We start from the raw sequence: 22,355 nt of genomic DNA, 5'->3' as shown, positions 1-22,355 counted from the left end.
TCTGCCGGGCCACGAAGTTCTTCAACAAGAGACGTGGGGCGGTGTGCACAGCCGCGATCCACCCCCTTCCTCTCCTTTCGTCTTGGGTGTGTGCGGCTGCAGCTACAGCGACAGGGAGGGGGGATGGTTATGCGTCCCACGGATCAAACAGAGAAGCATCGTCGGACGATGGCGGTGACGGATAGGCCGAATGACATACGAATGCAAACGCGACTGCAAGAGGGTGTGCATGTGTGTGTGTGGGGTGGGGTGGGGGTGGGGGAGATACGGAGACGGAGGTTAGGAGGTTGATGCGATGAATGAACAGGGAGGGTCGGGGAGGGATGAAAGGGGGTAAATTCGTACAGAGCAACAAGACAGCAAGCAAGCAAAGCACCCAGGAAAGGAGAGAGAGACAGACAGACAGACATACAGACAGACAGACACAGAGAGAGAGGGATGGCGAAGGAGCGAAGATGGGCGCAAAAAACTAAACTGCGACGCAGACAACACCCCCAAAAGAGCACGTAAACAACCAGGCAACAGTAAAGAGCTCGCGTTAGAGTTGCGTGTGTGCGTGCCTCTGTCATAACTGCCATGCACGCCAGTCCACACGAAGGGCAGACGAGACAAGGGCTCGAAAGCCAAACCAAGTGCATACACCCACGTTCGCACATACGATAGCGGCACGATATTCATGGGTCAATCCCCTCTATTCCCCTCCCCTCTTCCACACACGTGGCAAGCACCCCGCGCTCACACGTCGATTTCGTTCCATCGCTCCTCCGCGCTCTGACGAGAGCGGATGTACTTTGTAATGTTTCGGTAGAAAAGGCGGATGTTAGCGAACGTGTTGGCTGCCTTGTCCCTCTCCTCGTTATCGACGGCGCTGCGGTTGCCGTCGTCGCTGACTTCGCTGCGCTGCACCTCGCTCGTCTCGGTGATCTTCTCGATCAACTCATTCACAAGCTCGACAGACACCAGGTAGCCGCTCTTGGGTGTGAAGAAGCGCAGGAAGATGTTCAGCAGCTGCACGTACAGCTCTAGTTGTGCAAGGGCAAGAACTTGCCCCGCTAACTTCAGCGACCGCCGCAGGCACTCCTGCACGCGCTCCTGGCTCTCGCGAGAGAGTTGCTTCTTTGCGAAGAGCGCTGCACATATGGCGATGAGGTAGCTCTGGTCACGCTTCTTGAGCATCTTCGACGCGTACTGACAAATCCTCGCCGCCAGCACTTCGTAGTTTTCCTCCGCCATGTGGCGCATCTGATAGATGGAGTTCACGCAAGCGACAAGGCTGTCAATTTGATCACGAGTATCCTCGACATGACCTTCGTACAGCGTCAGCGCCGAGACGTAGAGCTCGTAGCTGGTCTCTGGCTGCTCGCATACATCGGCCGTGTTGGAGCAGCGCAGGTACTCTTTAAGCGCCTCCACAGGCGCCTCCACCGCGAACACCTCGAGAATGCCCTTGCTGTCCCCCGAGTGCATGTGGCTAAAACACTTGCGAACCGCCTTCATCGCTTGCGACGCTGCCGCTGTGGCAGCGTCGTCGCCGTCCCGCTCGCCCTCGTCGGACTTGCTGTTCGAGGAGGCGGCGCGCTGATATTGGGCATAGAGCCGCAGCGCTGCGCGTCTGTGCAGCGTCATCAGGGTCGGGTAGGTGAGCGGAATGCGCCGCGCACCGCCCTGCAGAAGAGCCTTACGTGCGCCTGTCAGCATCTTTGTGTAGACGGCCGGGTCATCGTTGGAGAGGAGGTGCAGAATGCGGCACACGAGGTTCTGCTCCTCCACAAACTCCACGGTCGGGTTGTACCTGTAGATGAGCCCTAGGTCAGATGGGGCGTCGGGTTGCTCGACAAGGAACGGGTCCAGCAGCTCGAAGAGGCGCGCGACGTCCTCCAGAGTCGTTATTGGACGCGATAAAGGCGGCGGCGCTGTGACCACCGCCGCGGACTTCAAACCACCACTACCGGCGCCACTACTTGCTGCCTTGCTAACCGACGGCAGCACCGGCGCGGCCGTGCTGCCACGCAGGGCTACCTCGCACACCGCTATGGCCACTTCGCGTCTCTGCAGGAACGGCAGGCACGACGTGAGAGTTGCAATGCCTTCCATGGCCATTACCTCTTGCACTGTCGCACAGCACCCTGTAATGACGTGGACGAGGAACTGGCCCGCCGCGAGGGCCGCCGCTGGGCTGATGGAGGCGGCTGTTGACACCGTCGCTGCAGTTGCAGCCTCGGCCCCGTTCATCGCCTCTGACGGGTCCGCTGCTGACGCAGAGAATTTGGCAGCTGCAACATCGATAATATTTGACAGCGACATGAAGCGGCGCTTCGTCGACCTTCCATAGAGCGTCATGGCCACGTCCACAAGATGCCGCATAGTCGTCACGTACGCACCCAACATCATGGGCGTCGGCGGCGGTACGGACGAGGTGCGCTTGATCACGGTGTTGGTGAGCATGTGCGTTTTGTACGAGATGGGCATGCCACTCAGCTGGGTGAGCAGCATCGGGAACAGATCGCGCAGCTTCGCCTCCTCTTCAGGACTCGACACATCCGCCACGCCGTCCTGCACAGCCATGGCGTACTTGCAGAGCCGCTCCATCAGCGAGCGGAGCAGCTCGGTCACCTCGACTCCAGAGACAGTGCGAGTGATGGCACCGAAGAGCTTGTCGATCGTGAAGAGATGGAACTCGTCCGGGAAGACTTGAATGAGTACCTCGAAGAGGTACTGCTGCGCCAACGGCTCGCAGTAGCGTACCATGATGGACAGAAGATGCGGTAGTATTGTGTTCGCGTAGACATCACGACTGATGCCGTCCAGCTGTGCCACACGAACCACATTGATGCCGACGAGGACACACATGGCACGGCGCTCCTGCTGCGTGCGGCGCGCCGCACGCAGCGACCGCTGCGGCAAGCCAAGCGGCGCGCCCGGGTGTGTGCCGGTGTCGGGCGACCATGACGAGGCGGCGATCGACACAGTCGGTGGAGGCGAGGGGGCCGGCAGTGCGGCAGTAGTCGGGCTTCCGGCGGTGACACTGTTTGTGCTGCCGCCGTTGCGGTTGGCGTAGCTCCCTGCCTCCATGCGAATCCACAACCAGTTCATCTCCTTGAAGTTCTGCACGAGTAGATTGGCGGTGTCCGTCACCGTGCCGCCATCCTCCGTGGCCCCATTTCGGACGTCGCTGGCCAGTCGGTTTGGGTCGCCCGGCAGTTTGCCCTTCATCATCGTCAGCAGAAAGTGCCGTAGAAACAACCCGCGGGTCGGGTGTTGCACACCCTTGCACATCTCCACCAAGTCTCGCGCAATATCGAGGGCGGGATGATCGCCATCCTTGATATACACAGCACCAGCCGCAATGAGGAGGTACAACCGAGGTACAATGTAGCCGCAGAACTGCACTCGCTCATACATCTCCTCCAGGGTGTGCCGCTTTGCGCGGTTCTCGTCCTCGAGGTACTCCATAAATGTTTCCATCATGCTAAACACCCTCATGTAGAGCTCGTAGTAGTTTTGCGGCTCCAGCAGGTTTGTGCGCAGCTCATCCAGCATCTGCGCAGCGGCGCGAATCACCACTATTATGTTTTCCTTGGCTTCTATGGAGTTGCGCATGATGCCACCTTTGCGATCGACGGCGATGAGGGCCTCCTGCAGCCACTTCTTCTGCTCCTCCGCAGCTGTCAACACCGGGCCGCGTAGGGTGACGATGGACTCGTCGGGGTCCTCGTCTTCTGGGGTTCGAAATGCCATTCTCTGTTGCCCTTTCGTGCGTTTGTTTATGTGCTGAGTTCTGCTGGGGTGTGCCCTTTTGGCAAGCAGCGCCTGCCTGTGCGTGTGTGTGTGTGTGTGTGTGATGGGAAGGCGAGCTTCCGCCACCTAGAAGGGGGGGAGGAGGAGGAGGAGGAAGGGGGGAGGACAGACAAGATGGGAGCCTGATGATTTGTAGCGTCTATGAGTCCTACAGCTACCTGCGTTACGGACCTTGTGGCTGAACATATTCGTTCATATCGGCACACCCCTGTGTGCGTGCGTGTATGAATGTGTGCCTGCGTATTGTCACCTCGACTGCATAGGTAGAGCGGAGAGAGAGAGAGAGACGCCACCAACCACACGCAAATATACGTTGATGCAAAGTAGACTTGATCCACCGCTGTCACACAGACAGACACCGACGCACTCGGCTTAGATTCCCTACAGCCCATTTTTACTTTGCCCCCACCCCACAGCCCTTCTGTGGCCTCCCGCCCTCGTCAAACACGCAGGCAAGCGATGGCGGCAGGCGTGCTCGTAAGGGGGGGGGAGGGTGGAGGAAGGGCATGTCAAAAGGGGTAGCGCATAGGGAGAGAGAGAGAGCGAGGCGATAGCAGAACATAACAATGAAAGAAGCGAAGGCGCGCAGGAGAGTCCCAAGCCAAGCAGAGAGAGAGAGAGAGAGAGCAACACCGCGTGAATCCTGTGCACATGTGCCTGTGTGTGCGCGCCCCGGACCACCATGAAGTCCCCTCCGCCTTTCACTCTCTCTCTCTACCATATCAGCTGCCTCAAATAATGTGAAAGGAGTGCAGTGGTGGCGATGACATCGTGTGTGGGTGGGGGGTTCAGCACACACACACACACATACGCGCAGGAGAACAAAGATGCCTCGCCAAGGAGGAGAAGGGAGGGGGAGATGTGGGGAATAAATCCCATCACACACATATAAGATGCACGTAGTGGTACGGGTACGTGCACGCTTGTGTGAAAGGGGAAACGAACTTCAAAGCGTGTGCCAGCGTGCTGCCCCTCCCTCCTTCCCCCACGGGCTCTCCCTCTCGCTGCACGCACAGACGCACACGTGCCCAACGAGATTACGCGTAAGGGAAGGGGATGTTCCGCAGACACGCACATGCACACGCAGAATGACAGGATAGAGAGAGACACACACACACAGACAGACAAAATAATGAACTTTGCATTGATGTGCGCGTTCATACAGCACGCACCGCCGCTATTGCTGACAGGGCACCGACTTCTCCACTTGGAAAAGGGGAGGGAGGGGGCGGAAGCTTGTGAGCCATGACTGGCTTTCCCACTCTTTCTCTCTCCATCACCGCCGTCCACTCCCCCTTTCTTCCCTCGCCACCCACCCGCCACGAAGGCAGCGGATTCTCCTTGGGGGTTTTGCCCACGTGTTTTGTGTTAGCTCCTAAGGGGGAAGGGGCTTGATGTGCCATGTATCCACTCCTCCGCCTCCTTCGCCGGTAGCTGCTCGAGCCCTTGGTAGACTGCCATAATCTCCGCAATGCAGCGCTCCAGGGCGTCCTCTTCGACTCGGGTGAATGTATACTGGTAGAGCGGCAGAATATACTCTGCGCAGGGCACGGCTGGGAGGCCGGAGGCTCTGATAGTGCGGTCGCCGTTGCTGAACCCCACCACCGTCGCGGCTCCGCTGGAGGCTGCTACAGCGCTCGAGAAACAGTCGATGGAGTTAGTGGCTGCCTTGGTGGTTGGTGTGCTACCGGTGTGGTGATGGTGGTGGGCGGCGTGAAAGCGAGGGCGCGGCGCGTCCAGGTCTTGGCAGAGGTGGGCGCAGCATCGCTGGAAGATGACTTCCTGAAGGTGCTGCAGCACCGCCTGCAGCACCGGGCCGGAGACACACACGATAGTGGGGTCCACTTCGTAGTGCACGAACACCGTAGTCGCAGGATCTGGCGTTGCGGCGCTGCCGAAGCTGCTTGTGGTGGTGTGCTGCTGCTGCTGCGTAGCGGTGACAGAGCACGACGACTTCGCGCACGGTGGCGGGGAAGGCGTAGTAAAGTTGTCTGTGGTCGCCCCCTTCGCAGCCCCTGCAGCGATGTCACCTGAATCGGCAGACGACGTGAGCGGTGATGACGCAGGGTAAAGTACATGCGGTGGGTGTGAAACCCGATGGTCGCTCCTCGAGTCTTCAGCTATGAGCTTCTCCACATGCTGCGCCGGCGACCCCTTCCGCACCGGCGTCGTCGGCTCTCCCTTTTTCACGTCCTCCACAGGCGTTTTGCACTGCACGTTGTCGTTCACACGAGTGCGCTGCAGCGTCCGGTGTTGCGACTCAGGCTGCTGCGGTTGGCTCCGCAATTGTGAATCAACGCCACCCCCCATTTCCTCGCCTGAAACGTACTCGGCGTACCGCTCGGCGTTGCGCCATGTCTCACCGAATTCGTCTTCATCGCTGAGGTGGCGACCATGGGTGACTTGCAGAGCCGCTGCACCAGGAGGGGTGTTGTTGCTCGTCCTCACCTCATAGAGAGAGTGTAGTAGCGCGTCTCGCGGTAAGAACTGAGGACCGTCTTCCCCAGAGGCGCCCAAATCCCTGTCCTGGAATGAGGGCGGCCCCTGCGGAAGCAACTGATTGCTCTGTAGAGACGGCGAGAGGGCGGCGTCGCCGCCGCTTCCCAGACAGCTCGTGCCGCTAACCTTCTCTGCCAGTGCCGCCATTTTCCCCACCTCTGCAGGCGCGGCACAGACGAGCTCGTCCGAAGCGTCTTCCTGGTAGACGGCGCAGGTGAACACCTCGCTGTTCTCAGCCTCCACTTCCTCATTTGCTCTCTCAATGGCCAGCGGCATCACTGTGTGAAAGTCGCTCTGCCTTTCCGCCGTTGCCGCCATTAGTGACGGAGAGGCGACTCCTGCTGCGCACCGCACGGAGGCGACACTCCCATGCTGAGTGGCGCTGTCCTTTCGCGTGATGCCGCGCTCGGCATCACTGCTGCGCGCGTTGTTTGTGGCAACCACAGCCCGCTTCTCCTCCACCGTTCGCGTGTTGTGCTCAACACGGTAGGACTGCTGCAGTGCTACTGACAGACCGCTGCCGACCGCCTCGAGCCGTCTTCGATTTGTGTCCTCTAACGAAGCGCGGACACTGCGCACCGCCACCACTTGTACGGCCGTGCAGCCGTAAGTCAGAATATCGCGAACGAACTCCGCCATCGCTGCGTCGCTTTCCAGCGCGCGCAGGGGAGGCGCACGCGTGGTCGGCGCGGCCACGACAACCCGCACTGCGGCACAGGAGACGCCGGCGCTGCTACTAGACCAGGACCGCGCCGCTGCCGGCACTGCTGCTGTGGGCGGAATGGCCTGTGGCCAAACTCGGTACGCTACACGCAGCGGATGGTGCCGACGTATGTTGGCCGTTGCCCGCACCAGCTCGATCAGCTCTTGGCGGGTCAGCAGCGGCTCTGCGATCGGCACGGGAATACGGTGGGGCCACAGGGCACCAGGCGGGTATTCCAGCGTCACGTAGCGCGTGGAGAGTGACGTGGAGGGCGTCGATACTGACGGTCCTGTCGATGCGGTGCCCGGTGGCGGCGGCGGTGACCGTGCAGTGAGCGCCTTGCTCTCTACATTTACCAACTCTGCCGGTGTCAGCCGATACATCTGACCGTTATGGAACCACAGCAGCACCAACTGCACGAGGATGCACGGCCGCATACTTCTTGCGGGCGGCTTCTGGTGCGGCTGCTCGGAATTGTGGAGCGCCTTGATTTCCTCCCACTGCAGCCAGGTGACCGCGTGGACGGGCCCATAGGTAGGGGATGCGTACTCGAGCGCTGGCTGCACCGAGAGCCACGTCTCCTCCCTCGACTGAAGCCGGGTCGCCACATCGCCCGTGTCTTCGTCCACGTCGGCGTCCTTGTTTTCTGCTATGGCCTCAGTGTGCCGAAGCCATGCGCATAACAGTGACGCTGGCAGCTCCAGTACTTCCATGCGTGTTGGGGCGTCCACCCCATTCCTGTTCTCATTTTCTTCGGTGCTGTACATCGCTGGTGATGGGTAACGAGGCACACCGTTGACGTCTCTAGTGAACTTGCGCGCTGATGAGAGACGGCTTCCTACGATGGCGTTGGCACTGGACAACGCCTGCGCAGCGATTTGGTGCGCCTTGAGGAAAAGAGTGTATTCTTCGACGATGGCAGTGTACGGGGTACACACCACCTGCACCTTCGATCCCTCCGCCATGGTGGTGGTGTGGGCGAGGTGTTACACACACACACGGCAGCCTCTTTGCTTCTCCGGCTTTCTCTGCTGATGGGCGAGGAGCAGAATGTGAGTTGGGGCCTCTCTAGTCGATGTGCTTTGATGGCGAGGAGGAGTCTGAGCAGCCCGTTAGCTAGGCACGAAGGAGGGTGCAGAGCAGCAGTAGTGGGAGTTGATGATAAGTTGAAGGGAGAAGGAGAAGGGGGAGTGAATCCAAGACAGATAAGCAGCGCGATGGGCGACGTCGTGGTTCATCGACGCTGTCGGCCTCCTTCGCCGGGTCTGCCGCCAGCGCTGTCTCTCCCTCACGAATGCGCGAAGACGAAAAGGAGGCGGCAAGGGCGGAAACCTGTGCGCGGTGACGGGGGTGGGGTGGGGACGAGGAAACGGCGCTGGTCTCCCTTATGTTGCCACTAATGAAGATCACTCCTACCCACACACACAGACTCCAATCCAGTGACGGATGCGTCGGGACCGGAGAGAGAGAGGAGAAGGGGGAGGGGAGACGAGGGGGCTCCTCAGAAGAGGAAAACGACGAGCACACAACGAAGCAAAGGGGCACCTCGGCAGCAGCACCAGTGATGGCGGAGGAGGACCGAAGAGACCCCCCGCCCCCCCCCCCCCCCACACACACGCTTGCATGCGTCTGTGCTCATGTGTGCCCGGTAGCATGGAAGGCGGGTGCCTTTCACAGGTGCGTGCGCTTGCGTCTCAGCAGACAACCCTCCCCCAGGTACACACGATCAGTACCACTCATTCGCGGATACTCCAACGACTGTCGCAGAGCAGCGTCGACGATGCCCCGCCGTATCGTAATCCGGCATCACGTTGGTGGGGGGTAGACCAAGTAAGTGTTGGCCTCGACAATGGGGAGCGGTAGCACGCGTGTCGAGACGCCGGATGCCTGACGGTCGTCACCGCCCGCCTCCGCTGCATTCAAAAGGGTGCCGCTGACCAGTGCTGGGGCATAAATGTGACGTGGCGCGGGCGACGTCGATCTCATGTATGCACGCCGCTGCCATGACAGCCGAGAAGCGGTGCCTACGTGGATGGGCGGTGAGCTTCCCGCAGCGGAGTCGTCGTCGTCAGTGCCAGGCGGCATTTTTGGCAGCACCACACCGGTTGCATTCAGTCGGTATGCATCCTCCCCGCCAGCCACGTCTCCAGCTCGCTGACGTGCAGTGTCTGGGAGATGCTGCACTCCTGCAGCTTCACGAGCGCGGCAAGCGTTTGCTGAGCGTCTTCGCAGAGGAGGTGGAAGGTCGCGCCTTCATCTACGGGGTTTGAGGAAGGGGAGGGGTGGGGGCACAGAAAGAGAGTACGCATGTGCGCGGCACTGTCAGCGTGTATGTGTGTATCGGCGCTTGTGTTCATGCATTCGCGTCTCGAGAAAAGGAACAGAGGACCTAAGAGGAGGATGAGAGAGAGAGAGAGAGAGCAAGACAGCGCCGACAGCAGTGGCGATTACGGTGAAGATGACGGCACAGGCACACCCCCGCTGTTATCGCTGTGGATGAGACACGTGCACTCAGGAAAAGGTACTGCCACCTCAACACGAAGCCCATCTTGATTGCCTCCACCTTTGCTTGGCATTTCCGACTGTGCGTCCACCGCAGTCCTTCGAGATCACCAGGCGCCACCGCCGCCACCTTCAGTTCACTCGCCCCTCCCCTTCTCTCTTGCTCCGTGGGGCTCCTAATTTGCGTTTTCTGTTGGATACATCACACCACCCGCACACCCTCAACGAGCCACACAGCCCTCGCACAGAGGCAGTTGTACTCTCGTTCAACCTTCTCTCCGCGCCGCCGCATCCGCCCCCCTCATCACTGCTCTGCGCACCACTGCCACCGCCACACCAACCTGAACGGCAGCGGGGTAGGGGGTGGAGAGAGGAGGAGCAAGAGGGAAGGGGAGGGGCGAGTGAAGGTGGTGGTGGTGGTGAGGAGAGAGAGAATAGGCTTAGGAAGGCTGGAAGCCACGACACAGAAATACGGAAACTCCACAAAAAGGGCGCGGCATACGGAGGCGGAGGCGCCGCAGCACCACAACCCTCGTACATCTCTGATAGCGCATGCGTACATGCCGAACAGAGCTGCCGAGCTGCAGAATCGGAGAGCGTGAAGGAAAGCGAAGATGGAGAGAATACAAGTCCGACAGGCGAGATGGCAGACACCACCACCGCCGTACGCCCATTTGTATTTTCGACTGGTTTTAGGTCCGTCTTTTTCGGACCCAAAACGACCAGCTCAAGACATGGCAGTGAAAGGAGGCGAAAGGAAGAGGAGGAGGACAGACGCGCAGTGGTCGTCTGTGCGTGTGTGTGTTGCCTATGCGGAGTGCACTTCCTTCGTTTTTTGTGCCTTTACTTCCCCAGAAGCTCCTGGTCATTTGCGCGCGGGATCTCGCCTGTGATGGAGGACACCAGAGACTCCAGGTGGCGCCAGAAGCTCGTGGAGTCAAACAGAGGGTTCAGCCACCCCGTTGTGATGCAGTAGGTGCGGTCGAAGGGGTCGTTGTGATGCCTGCGGTGAGCAGTCGGGGAGAGGAGAATGCCAATGTCCATCGCCTTGCGCACGATGCGGGGCTGCTTCGCCTGGTGTGCCCACTTGTGGATTTCGTTCGTGATGGCTATAAAGGCGAAGAGGGTGCAGAAGAAGACATGCGCACCGATGTTGCGGACATGCAGGTTGTTGACATAGCCGTTGCCGCTGTGGTTTTCGGACCGCACGTACGAGTACTGGAGCAGCAGTAGGGGGAGCAGCGGCAGCGTTGTGTCAGCATTTGTTTCGATGAAGTCGTGCCTGCACATGGCGGACTGACTAACGTGGTGCTCGCGGAAGCTGCGGATAAAACTGCCAAATATCGGTGTGTCAGGGGTGCCCCATGTGTCCAGGCCCCAGTGGGCGAGGCCGGAGACGAGGTCTGCCAGCGTCATGGCCGCAATGATGAACAGCGGCATCCACAAGAGCTGCATCACGTTCGCATCGGACGCAAAGACAAAGTAGCGGCCGCACGAGATCACGTTGTTGCACCACAGGAATGTGGAGGCGGAGAGGTAGCAGCACTCGAGAAGGCGCTTCTTCCTGGTGTAGCCGGCCCCCAGCTTCTTCGCGTTCGCCCTGCGTACCGACGGATCGCCCTCGCGACCAATCACTTCACCACCCGAGGCCACCACAGTTGATGGGACAATCGGCATTGGGGTCTGCTGGGCCGTCCACTGTCGCTTTTTTGCGTTGCGAGGGTCCTCGTGAATGCACGCGCCTACAGGTGTGTGGGTCGTACCTTGACGCGACGACGACAAGAGTGAAGCAGTTTGGGGCGGCGGCGCCAATAGTTCCATCAGCTGAGCGAGCCAAGAGAGCGACGACGCGGAGGTGCACCGACAGCCTCTTGGCCACCTACAAGAGTGAACAGAGTGGCGTGGTGGCGGGGCGGATCGTTGGTGGCTGTTGCCGGGGTTGGCGGAGACGAGGGGAAATGTCTGTCTGCAAAGACCGCACAAGGGGCGATGACAAAGGAGGAGGGAGGGAGGAGACTTAGGTGAGGCTGGGCGTGTGGGTGGTGGCGGTGGTGGTGAGTACCGAGAAGTCCCTCACAGCCAAACCCACGCACCAAGTGGTCAGCTGTGCGAAGTTCTCCTTGAATACCGAGAGGCGAGAATAGGAGAGTGGGAGAGAAGGGGGGTGGGGCAACGAATTCAAGAATCATAAGAGCTGCGTAAGAATATGCTCGAATGGTGCGTGTGCGTGTGGGTGTGGGTGGTGGCGCTTGTGTGAATGGGCGAGGAGAAAGGAGGTTGGGAGCGGGGTGGATGAAAATGACCGTCATGGCATGACTGTAGTCGTGAGGTGATGATCGCAGAGCTGCGCGCGCCTTCTTTCACACTCGCGTGGGGCCTATACGCGTAGTCACATCTCCACGGCACACATGGCACGTCGCTGCAAACCTTCGGCGTGCGTGTGTCTCTCCGTGTGCGCGTGAGTTGCCCACCTTTCTTTCTCATCGCACTACGCAGTGGTGCTGAGGTTGTTCAGGTGGGTTACTTCATCTGTTTCAGTGATTACGTCTACGGATCAGAGGTGCCATACCGGCGAGTAGTCACACACGCACGGACCACCATCCGCGGCACCGTCCTCTCGCTTAGACGCACGTGCCTTCTGAGGTTGCATGTGTGTGGCTGTGTGCTGGTATTGGCCTAGAAAGAAAGCATGTGTGTGTGGGGGGGGAGAGGACACGGTGGCGGTGACGGCAGACACCCCCCTCTGCGCTCCTTCCTCCTGGAAGGACGCAGACGTAGGTTGTTAAACAATGAGTTACTAAAAGAGAGCACACCACGCACACACCAAAGCCGCGTGAGCGGGTGCAGTACGCCAATGCATGGGCGACGCCGTTTAGCCGTGTGGCTCTCTTCCCCTTGAGAGGCCGGGGAGAGAAGGGTGACGCCATCACTGATGTCCCAGACTCGTCACTACTACCTCCTTACCGCAGCAGCCGTGCTCAGGCCTTGTGTCTGCGGTGTTGCTGTGGCAGTGTTGCTTGCAAAGGGTGTTGTCTACTCGTGGTAGTAGTCCATCTTCAGCGTCTCGCCTTGAATTGTGAAGAGCATTTTTGCAAAGAGCTCCGTCGCCTTCTCCACCGCGGAGAACTTCATCACCGCGTGGGCACTGTCGCGGCCGCACCAGAAAAGGTCCTTCGGCTCAGAAAAGCCCTGCGAGACCAGCTCCGCCTTGATGTCCGACAGCTTGATTTTCTTCGGCACACGAAGCATGATGATGGCAGCCGTCGGGCCCGACTCGCGGCGCGGCTTCCGCTCCGCGGCGGGGGCCGGGGAAGCGGCAGGTGTGCCTTTCGCAGCACTTGGAGCAGGGGCGGGCTTCCGGTTGCCGCGCTCACCACCCCTCTTCCCCTCACCGACCGAGCGAGGCGGTGACACAGCAGCGTTCTTCTCTTCCCCCTCGCGCGGCTTGCGCTCCCCGCGAGGCTCACGAAGCTCACGAGGCTTGCGCTCGCCGCGGCTCTCGCGCGGCTTGCGCTCACCGTACAACTCACGCTGGTTCTCTCCGCGGGCGGGGCGAGCAGGGCGCTGCTGCTGCTGCTGCTGCTCTTGGGTGTGGGGCTGATCGCGCGAGGCCGAAGCAACTGGGCGATTTTGGCGAGATGTAGGCGCAGGAATACTCATTGTGGCGGCAGCCTTCTGCTGTTGCTGTTGCATCAGCTGTTGTTGCTGCAGGCGGATGCGCTGCTGGAACTCCAGGAGCTGGCGGCGCTGCTCCTCCTCTATATGGCGGCGGCTCTCCTCGAGGTAGGCGGCGACCTGGTCGGCCGCGATCACCACAGCCCCTTCGGGAATGACCTCCTTCTCCGAGTCCACGAAGCGTAGGTAGTCGGAGGCGATGTGATATGTCTTGGTGCGGTACGCCGTTGGCTCCAGCATGAAGACGTGCAGGAACACACGACGGTATTCACGCAGGTACATAACACCCTGACATATGACCTGAACGCAGTTGTGCGGCAGGGCAACGGTGTCCACGGTGATGATCTCAACTTTGCGCTGCCCGAGCGTGCTGTCAAGCTTCGCCAGCAGGTTCGCCACAGCGTTGCGGCCGTGCGCCACCACCGGCACCTCGTCACGGAAGTCCACTAGCGTCATGTAGGACCGCTCGTCGTACAGGTCTGACATGCGCGCCAGCTCGTTCAGTTTCACGAACTCGCTGTAGTAGTACGCAAGGAATGTGGAGGCGACCGTGAAGGCCGTCTCTGGTGCGAGGCTCTGCTGCTCAGACATGGCGGTGGGGTAGTTGTTCATCAAGCAAAAATGAGAAAGAGAGAGGCAGGGGTAGAGGTGGTGGTGGTGGTGAGGAGGCGGGTGGGCGGACACGGGGAGACAGCCGCTGATAAGGGTGGCGATGGCGTGTACGTGTGCGTCTCTGTCTGTCGTCAGTGAAGAGAAATTGAAGACTCGCAAGGAAGGGCGGAGGATGTATAGGTGAGCAGGTAAAAGTGAAGTAAAGAGAGCTGTCAGCAACAACGTGTGTGCGTGTGTGTGGCATGCGAGTGTTTCGTACGCGTGTGGTGTGGTCACATCGGCAGCAGGGGGTGGGTGGCGTGTACGCAGACATGCTCAGTGACATGACATCCACACCGCCAGAGAAACGTGGGGAGGGAGGAGGAGGAGGGGGGGCGAGGGGTTGACGCAAAGATCGGCAATGAACCACCCAAAGAGGACTACCGATGGGAGAAGGAGCCGCCACATCGAGGGCAGAAACGCTGAGGCAACCGCGAGGCAGCGCGTCCTCAAACACAGCGCCCGCGATTTCCTACGTGACCTCGCGTAGTTGCTGCGCCTGACTCGTCTGCCGGAGAAGACGGGTGAGGGGAGAGAGAAGAATGGCTGAGAAGAGAAAGACACATTCAATACCGAAAGAAGCACATGCGTGCGCTGCCCGCTTACGTGTTACGCGGGACTGTCCGTAGCCACATCCAGCCCGCAGCGTTGTCGTTTGTGTAGTAGCGAGTGGGGGAGAGGAAGAGCCACCGAGGCAAGGACCAAACCGCGTCAACAATGCCCTCAACGTCACTCAAGACGGCACGCCGCACACCAGTGAAGGTAATCGATAGGAGGAGGGGTGAGAGGCAGCCTCTGCGCAAGGATAAAGACCTACAGCTGGTTCGGTGCGATGCGCCCGAGCGGGTGCTGCTGGGATAGCTTGTGTGGTACGTCTCGCGCAACCTGGCGAGCAAACGCCGCCAGGTCCGTATCGTCGTCCAGCAGCTCCTTCAGGTACAGCATCGCATCAGAACGGACAGGTGTGATGCCACGAATGCGCTCGTCAGCCTTTTTGCCTACATCACCACCGAGGGCCACGTCGAGCATGTCGCGCACCGTGCCGATCTTCTCAGCCTTCTTGCCGAGGTCCACACCGCGTTGGTGCTCCACGTTTAATATGCGCTGCAGGCCCGCAATGGACACTGGCTGCAGCTTTTTGGTGACAAAGTAGTCGACGAGACCATACTTGCCGAGCATCGTGGTGGCGGCAGCGCCAGCCGCCTGTCGGTGCGACGTGGAGTTGCCGCTTCCAAAGGATAGCACCACCACTGGCTCCGCATCGGCCGCGTCTGCTGACGAGGATCTGACCGCTGCTGCGGCTCCCTCGGCTTCCCCGGGTTGCGCCGTCGGCTCCGTTGGGATGACGCCTGCCTCCATGTCCGCCAGGATAGTCGCTGCCGTCTCTTGGGCATCGACGACGGAGTGGAGGATGATGCCCTTGGCACCGTTCTTAGCCCAGCCGGCGCAGTACACACGCGGCATGCCTTTTACGCGACCCTTCTCGTTGTCGATGACACCGGTGCGGTGGTCGAAGGGAACGTCGGCGATGCTGTCAGAGCGGTAGCCGATGGAGGTCATGACGAGGTCGCACGGCACGACGCAGTACCCGTCTGCGTCTGCTGCTGCCTTGCTCGGTGCCTCGGCGTGCGTCTTCTTGAATAGAACCCCACCAACGTAGTTCTTGTGGTGGCGGCTGGGCAGGATGGCGACCGGCGTGAGGTTGAACCGAAACCGCAGGCGGCACGGTCCGCGGTTTTCGCGCTGCGGGCGACCCATTCCGCATTCCAACGCTGTGGCTGTCGCAGACGGCTCTGCAGGTGAGGGGGCAGTGCTTGCTGCCACGGCGCATGGTAGTGGCACGCCCTGCGCATCCGTCGCTAGCTGCACCGCCTCGGCGGCTGTTTCTTCGCTCGTTAGCACGTGCTGATGCACGAACTCCATCATGCGCTTGTGCGCACGCATGACCTTGCCGACCGGCATCGCCGCCACTGCCGCGTTGAGGTCGAAGTAGTCCACCTCCACTTTCACACGGTCTTTCTGATACTTGGTGAGCTCGCGGAACTCGGCGGTGGCGAAGGCGGAGTGCTCGACGCCGCGGCGTGCCACCACGCTGATGTGCTCGACTTGATTCTTCATGAGTTCCTTAATGCACATGCAGTTCATATCGGTTGTAGAGAAGTACCTGTACGACCCACCGAGCACCCGCACCACGTCCATGGCCACGTTGCCGTTCCCGATGACAACCGCGCGCTTCGTGCGTTCGAGATCGAAGGGGCAGAAGTGCGGCGAGCCATAGGGAAACGGGAGGGTGTTGTAGTACTCCACAAAGCTTCGGGCGGAGATGACCCCGCCGAGGTCCTCGCCTGGGAGGCCAAGCTTCTTCGATCCGTCCGCCCCGGTCGCGAACACCACCGCCGCGTAGTGCGCCAGCAACGCCTGCAGTGGGATCTCCTTCCCAATGGACACGTTCCCGACCCACGTAACGCGTCCACCCTGGAAGAGTTCCATCATCTGCTTCTCCACATTTCTTATCTCCGGGTGGTCCGGTGACACCCCGTAGCGGCACAGGCCAAAGGGAACGGGAAGTCGCTCGAAGATGTCCACGTGCAGCTCTCGGTGCTTCTTGACAAGGTAACTGGCGACAAAACAGCCGCTGGGCCCGCTGCCCACCACCGCGATCTGTACTCGACGCTTGGGTGCAGTCGTCCCCACCGTGGAGGGGTTCGGTGCCGATGCGCTCGCCGAGGAAGCGTTTTCGGTGTCACTGCCGCCCGCACGATGTTCTGTGCCGTTACTGCTACCGCCCTTACTACTACACCACCGCACTGGGGCGGACAAGGCGAGGGTACGAGGCAATGCCCATGAGACTTTCGTGTTCAGCGCTCTCGTTATCGCGAGAGTTGGCGCAAACATGCGGCGGTGAGGCGTCTGGGATCCGAAACGCATGGCGTGTGCGGGCGCGCGTTCCGCGTATGTGGTGTTGACCCGAGTAATCAAGGGGAGAGGAGGGGGGAGGGCAGTGATCTGCCAAGGTCCAGAGTAATGGAGCTTGCATTACCCACGCGCACAGTAGTCCGTTCGCTCATGCAGTGCAGGATGAGGGGGGGTCAAGTGTGAGAGGAGGACAAAGGGGGAAAGGCGGAGCGTGCGCAGTGTGCCTCTCTCCGTGACGGTGCGAGTGCACGAGTGCCACCGAAGAGGCGAGGACTCCGCATGACGGGCGAGGCATTTTCGTTGTGGGCCTGTCGAAACCCCGCCAGCCTGCACGCGGTACCGTCTCGATATTTTAATGCATTTGTGCGTTTTTTTTTCCCGCCTACGCAAGCACATGTGCACACGCAGACCCCCCCATTCCCCGACAGAGCGCATCAGTGCACCTCTCCTTTGTTTTCCCTTTCCTCCTTCGCTCCCATTGGCGCCTCTCGTGTTGTGCGCACGCATGTGTGAGCCCCTGTACGTGTGTTTATCGGGCCAATGTGCACAGAGAGATGTAGGGCAGTGCGGCGATGGCCGCGCTGCCAACTAGTTGACATCAGTCTGCGTGTCTGTGTATTCATGCATGTGCGTGTCTCTGTTGCGGGGCGGGTGAGAAGGGAGGGACGGGGAATAAGAGGGGCAGAGCAGCTGGCGTAAGAGGGAGGGAGGAAGTCCACGATCAGCCTCGCAAGGCGCACTACAGAGGCACGCACATGGACGCACGGCGATGACATCAACCTCGAAAAAAACGAAAACAAAATGGAGAAAAAAAAACGAACAAGAAAGTTGCAGAGCAGCGCAGAGCAGTACTATTAGCAGCAGGTGGAGGCAAAGAAGGAGAGAGAGGGGTAAAGCGTCCATCACTCGAGGCAAACCCACACATAAAACACGAAAGCGCCAAAAAGGCAACGAGGGGAAATCCCACCAAACGCCGCTGTGGCAGCGCGCACACACGCACCCCAACAAAGGCCCCAACCACCAAGTGAGGGTCCAGCGGGACCCCTCGTTGATGACTGCGCATGTCTGTACGGACGCTATGTGTGCGTGTACGCGTGATACCGCCATGCTTCCCTAGAGGAACCACAGGCGGTTGCACAGTGGCCGCGGAATCATGTCTGCTGTGAGCTGCGGGACTGCATCGAGCAGGCGCTCCGCTTGATCAGCCAGCCGGTGTGCACATCGGGTGGCCATGGGCAGCTTTGTTGCCTGCGGCGCCAGCACGTTCGCCATGATATTGGCGATATGCTGCACATCTGCTACGTCGAGGGAGGGGCTCACGTGGTGGACGGTGTACTGCACTATACGTGTCGTTGACATACACGACTCGTGCGTTTGTAGGTAAAAGGAGTTGGCGGCGGGCTGGTGATCCAGCGGCACTGTCGTCAGAGCGGGAATAACGACTCCCTTCACGATGTTGTGAAAGACGTTGTCCCCACTGCAGCCCTCCGCTTCTTCGCAGTCGCCGCTTTTCCCGGCAACCGCAGAGGCGTGTCTCTGCGTCGCAATGCTGCCGTCTTGCCCTGGTGAGGCGTGCATGAAGCGTACATTGCAACGCTTGTGTAGACACATGAAGGTAAGGCCGCACGTGGGCACCTGCGCCGTGAGCACCTCCTTCAGTCCGACCAGCTCGCTGAAGACGTCGCCATCTTGGAAGACCACCACCTCGTCCACCCTGCCAGAAAGCGCCACGGCGTTCGCCAGAATACCGCGGAAGTGTTTCGCGACGTGCTGCGCCTCGCGCCCACGTGCGTCGTGCCGCCAAAAGAAAGACAACAGGCTGTTGCCGGCCGGGGTGCTGAGGATGCCGACGATTGCGCCAACGCTGTGCGTGTTCGTGTGGCACGAGTCTACCCCAAGAATCAACACGTGTCGGCGGCCCAGCACTGGCAGCTCCCCGCGCAGGTCAATGCCGCGTAGCGGGTTCAGTTCGAACTGAGTCGCTATACGCTGCCGCAGCTGTGCGCCTACGAGGTTGAGTCGCTTCGGGTTCGACGACGCGGGAATGGCGATAAAGTGTACCCCACGGCACATGCACTCCACTTTGAGCCACCGCGTCGCCCGTGTGCCCATCTCATTGGTGACGAGAATCACCGAGGTGTCCGGGTCCTTTAAGGAGGCGGTTGGTTGGCTGGGTGGGCCAGCAGTGGCAGCCAGCGTGTGCATGAGCTGCTCGTGCACATACTGGACGGCAGCGCTTTCGTCCGCGACGGTTGACACAAATCCTGTGCGGAAGTACTGCGCCAAGTGCTGAGCTGTGAGTCTGATACGCCGCGACTGCTCCGCCGTGCATCGCGGTCCAGTGACGCCAATGACAGCAATCGTGGTGGGAAACGTGGCGGCAGTTGGCTTTGCGAGGCCGGCGGCCGGTTTCCTCTGCGGCACGACGCACTTCATGGGGGCGGGCAGAAGAGAGAGCGCCTTGGTTCGATAGGGGCTGGCCGCCAGGCCAATGCCCCACCGCTGCAGGCCGGCCGCGAGGAGCGTGTGAATCGAGTTCAGCATCTCCACGCGCTGCTGTGGCAAGAGGGACAGCACGGAAACGCCAGTTTCCTGCCACCCACGCATGCGAGGATCGAAGCAGCAGTGCAACACCTGTAGTGGCACAATCGTGTGATCCGTGAGAACGGCGCACGGTTGCTGCGAGTCAAGGTAAGGCATCAGCGGCAGAAGGCGCGGTTCGCGTACGCACAGCATCGGCGTACCCAAGTGCTCACTCGCCTGACCCCCTGCCGCGGCGTCGTCGTCCTTGGGGGAGGCGGGGGAGGGGAAGGGCGCGCCTTCCAATCGCCCCTTACCGTTCTCAGCGGCGAGGAAACGCGTATCGGCCGCAGCAGCACCCAGCAACACGTCACTGTCGAAGCGGACGTCACGCACAATGCTCTGGCGCAGTGAGTACGAGATGACGACAGGAATGCCTTGGACGGACTTGCGAATGCGCTGCTGGGCCGCCTCATCGTACAGCCCGTGGCCGAAGTGCTGAAGCACTTCTTCCCAAAGCGACACCTCAGACGCTACCGTGCCCTTCGTGTCAATCTTCAGGCACGGCTGACCAGGAAGACGACTCGCCTCCGGTGTGGCGCCGCTGCCACTGCCGAGGCTGGTTGGCGCGGTGATGGTGCTGGCAGAGATGAGGGTGAGAGTGGTATCGCTGAGGAACTCGATGAGCCGGGCACTGCCGCGTTCAGCAAACTCGCGAATGCGCACAGGAGCAGCCGCGTAGACCGCGCCAACTGCCAGTGAGCGTGGCTGTGTGGGGGCCCAGAGCGAGGCCAAGTACACGCCTGAGGCGTCGCGGATTCGGTAGCTCTCGGCAGAAGTTCCGTGGTAGGTGAAAGCGCGGAGGAAAGTGACCACTTGGAAGTGCACTGCCGCTGCGGCGTCGGTGAGGCCCACCGGGGTGTCGCCGAGGTGGCGAGTGGCGATGGGGCAGGGGCTTGAGTCAATAGGGGGTTTGGTGCCGCTAACAGAGCCTGCTGTGGTTGACACTGGACTGGAAGTGCGTGTTTCTCCCACCACCTGATCCTCCCTCGTATCTGCTGTGTTAGTGTCGAGCGCAGCCGAGTTGTCCACAAAGACGGCCTGTACCAGCACACCTCGATACATCCGCAACCCACCAGCTGACACGCCCTGCGTCGTGCACGCTAGCTTGCCAGTCTTCCCTTGCACCACCTCAATGAAGTCTGTTGGGGTGCCCATTTTCCGCCGTTGCTCCTGCTGAGCTGCGCGTGCCACCTCGGGAACGATCTTATTCAGCAGCATCTGCAACTCGCTTGGTGGCAGTTCAGTGAAGCGGCACCTGCGCTGCAGGCGTAGCACTGCTGTCTTCCAGCCAATATCAAAGTATGTGTTCGGTAGCACCAGTGTGTTGGCTGGGAGAGGGGCCGCTGCGTACACCTTGCTCCCCACCTGCACCAGGGGCGGCAGTAGCGCTGCGGCTGCCCTGGCGTACCGGTGGCGCAGGAACCGCTCCACCGCACGCCACGCCTGTCCAGGTGGAACGCGCCGCTCCCCCGGCGCCAGTCCACTCGCTTGCGCGCCGCCACTCGCCGCCGCTACCGCAGAGGAGCCGCTCGCAGCGCTGCCTCCTCGCTGTGGTGCCGTCAGTCGCGTCACGTACACCTCATAGATGTAAATGTGCGTGCGCGTCACTGGCGCGCCGCGGGGACGGTCTGGGCCCGACGCATCAGTGCAATGTAAGTGGAGCGGGAAGAGGTTGGAGACGACGCCCTCCGCGCGGATGTTGCGGCGGACGAGAGGCCGCGACTTCCTGTCCCGTGCGCGCTCGAATGTGTGGTGCCGTTTTAGTGTAGCCGCCGCCACATGCTGCACGGGCTGTGACCAGAAGGTAGGGCAGGTGTTGACCAGTCCGGCGGAGGGCTCCTTGGCTGCCGCAAGCGACTCACCTCGCCGCTGCTGACTGCAGTACGGCTGCAGCTGCCCATCCTGCTCCTTCGATTGATGCTGCGGCGGAAGTGCAGACGACGAACGAGCGCGGCCATGATTCCAACGACCGTTACCATTGGCTGCAGGCACAGAGGTGACACTTCGCTGCCCGTTGGAGTAGCGGTGGTAGTAGCGGAGACAAACACAAATAGCAACAGCGCCTCGCGCAATGCTACAGACGGTGTATCGGGACTGACCCTTTGCGGCTGGCGCTATGATTGTGAAGGAGGCAACGACAGGGCTGGAGCGAAGCAGCGGCCACATGGTTCAGAATTCTGCGAGGGACGGCAGCGCGTACGTGTGTGAGTGTGTGTGCCTCCCTCTCTGTGGAAATGCTCTCGTGTTAGACGTGAGGCTGTTTCTCTGACGGAGGCGTGGGGAGAGCAGCAGCAGCAGCAGATGGGGAGCCCCACGGTGAGAGGTAAGAGACAGAGTTGGTACAAATTATGATGGGCACGTCTGTATGTTGAAGGGAAAGTGAAGAAGTTGAAGGCGTAAAGTCAGAGGAGACCATCTCTGGGGGCGGTGAGTGCAGGAGCAACGTGAGGCTTGTCCGGCGAAAGTTGTGTGGCGCCCTCCAAGCCGAGACACAGACACGAAAAAGCCAAACACAACGAGTTCCGTAGAATTGCATCACCAGCAGCGCCAGAAGGGGGAGGGGAGGGCCTGCCACGGAAGAGGAGGAGAGTCGGGGTGTGTGTGAGGAGGAGAGCGGTGCTTCTCTCCCCCCTTTCCTCCTCCTCCTCCTCACCACCACCACCGCCTCTTTTGCTCTCCTTCTGTTGTTGCTGCGAGTTATGAGGACTGAGTTTCCTCAAGCGGAGTGACAAGGGTCAACGTAGCGAGAGCACAAACAACACACACGAGCTCCCCCAGCAAGGGAACAATCAAAGTACAAAACACGCGATGATGCAGGAGGAGGGGGGAGGGGGAGTGACTGAGTGCGTGAGGCAGATGGGGGAGGAATGAGTATGACATTCATGCTGTTCTCCCCGACGACAACCAGTACTGCACACCCCCGCAGAGAAACACACGAGTAATAAAACCTACCACATGGAAGCCTCAGCATAAACAAATTGAGGGACAGAGCAAGCGGCATGGTCAGCAAGCAAGATCGAGGGTCCAA

The 22,355-nt window shown here is 60.4% G+C and overlaps 6 protein-coding genes and 1 pseudogene across 6 annotated transcripts; all 7 read right to left on the bottom strand.

The window, feature by feature from the left end:
• Nucleotides 1-735: 735 nt before the first annotated feature.
• Nucleotides 736-3,738, bottom strand: LPMP_210500 (vacuolar sorting-associated-like protein; the record flags this gene model as incomplete). The annotated part of the gene is made up of 1 exon (XM_010700535.1): nucleotides 736-3,738. The coding sequence occupies one exon, from the start codon at nucleotides 3,736-3,738 to the stop codon at nucleotides 736-738; it is 3,003 nt and encodes a 1,000-aa protein (XP_010698837.1).
• A 1,428-nt stretch (nucleotides 3,739-5,166) lies between these two features.
• On the bottom strand, nucleotides 5,167-7,965 carry LPMP_210490 (hypothetical protein; the record flags this gene model as incomplete). Its single annotated transcript, XM_010700534.1, has 1 exon — nucleotides 5,167-7,965. One exon carries the CDS (start codon nucleotides 7,963-7,965, stop codon nucleotides 5,167-5,169), a length of 2,799 nt encoding a protein of 932 aa, XP_010698836.1.
• Nucleotides 7,966-8,806: 841 nt separating this feature from the next.
• LPMP_210480 lies at nucleotides 8,807-9,357 on the bottom strand (annotated as a pseudogene).
• Nucleotides 9,358-10,345: 988 nt separating this feature from the next.
• Nucleotides 10,346-11,179, bottom strand: LPMP_210470 (ubiquitin-conjugating enzyme-like protein; the record flags this gene model as incomplete). Its single annotated transcript, XM_010700533.1, has 1 exon — nucleotides 10,346-11,179. One exon carries the CDS (start codon nucleotides 11,177-11,179, stop codon nucleotides 10,346-10,348), a length of 834 nt encoding a protein of 277 aa, XP_010698835.1.
• A 1,356-nt stretch (nucleotides 11,180-12,535) lies between these two features.
• LPMP_210460 (hypothetical protein) lies at nucleotides 12,536-13,789 on the bottom strand (the record flags this gene model as incomplete). The annotated part of the gene is made up of 1 exon (XM_010700532.1): nucleotides 12,536-13,789. One exon carries the CDS (start codon nucleotides 13,787-13,789, stop codon nucleotides 12,536-12,538), a length of 1,254 nt encoding a protein of 417 aa, XP_010698834.1.
• Nucleotides 13,790-14,641: 852 nt separating this feature from the next.
• LPMP_210450 (ferredoxin NADP+ reductase-like protein) lies at nucleotides 14,642-16,723 on the bottom strand (the record flags this gene model as incomplete). The annotated part of the gene is made up of 1 exon (XM_010700531.1): nucleotides 14,642-16,723. One exon carries the CDS (start codon nucleotides 16,721-16,723, stop codon nucleotides 14,642-14,644), a length of 2,082 nt encoding a protein of 693 aa, XP_010698833.1.
• A 1,134-nt stretch (nucleotides 16,724-17,857) lies between these two features.
• LPMP_210440 (argonaut-like protein, putative) lies at nucleotides 17,858-21,493 on the bottom strand (the record flags this gene model as incomplete). Its single annotated transcript, XM_010700530.1, has 1 exon — nucleotides 17,858-21,493. The coding sequence occupies one exon, from the start codon at nucleotides 21,491-21,493 to the stop codon at nucleotides 17,858-17,860; it is 3,636 nt and encodes a 1,211-aa protein (XP_010698832.1).
• Between the last annotated feature and the right edge of the window lie 862 nt (nucleotides 21,494-22,355).

This window comes from Leishmania panamensis (assembly GCF_000755165.1).
Source record: "Leishmania panamensis strain MHOM/PA/94/PSC-1 chromosome 21 sequence".
Taxonomy (NCBI): Eukaryota; Euglenozoa; class Kinetoplastea; order Trypanosomatida; family Trypanosomatidae; genus Leishmania; species Leishmania panamensis.
This window is presented reverse-complemented; position numbering and strand designations above follow the sequence as displayed.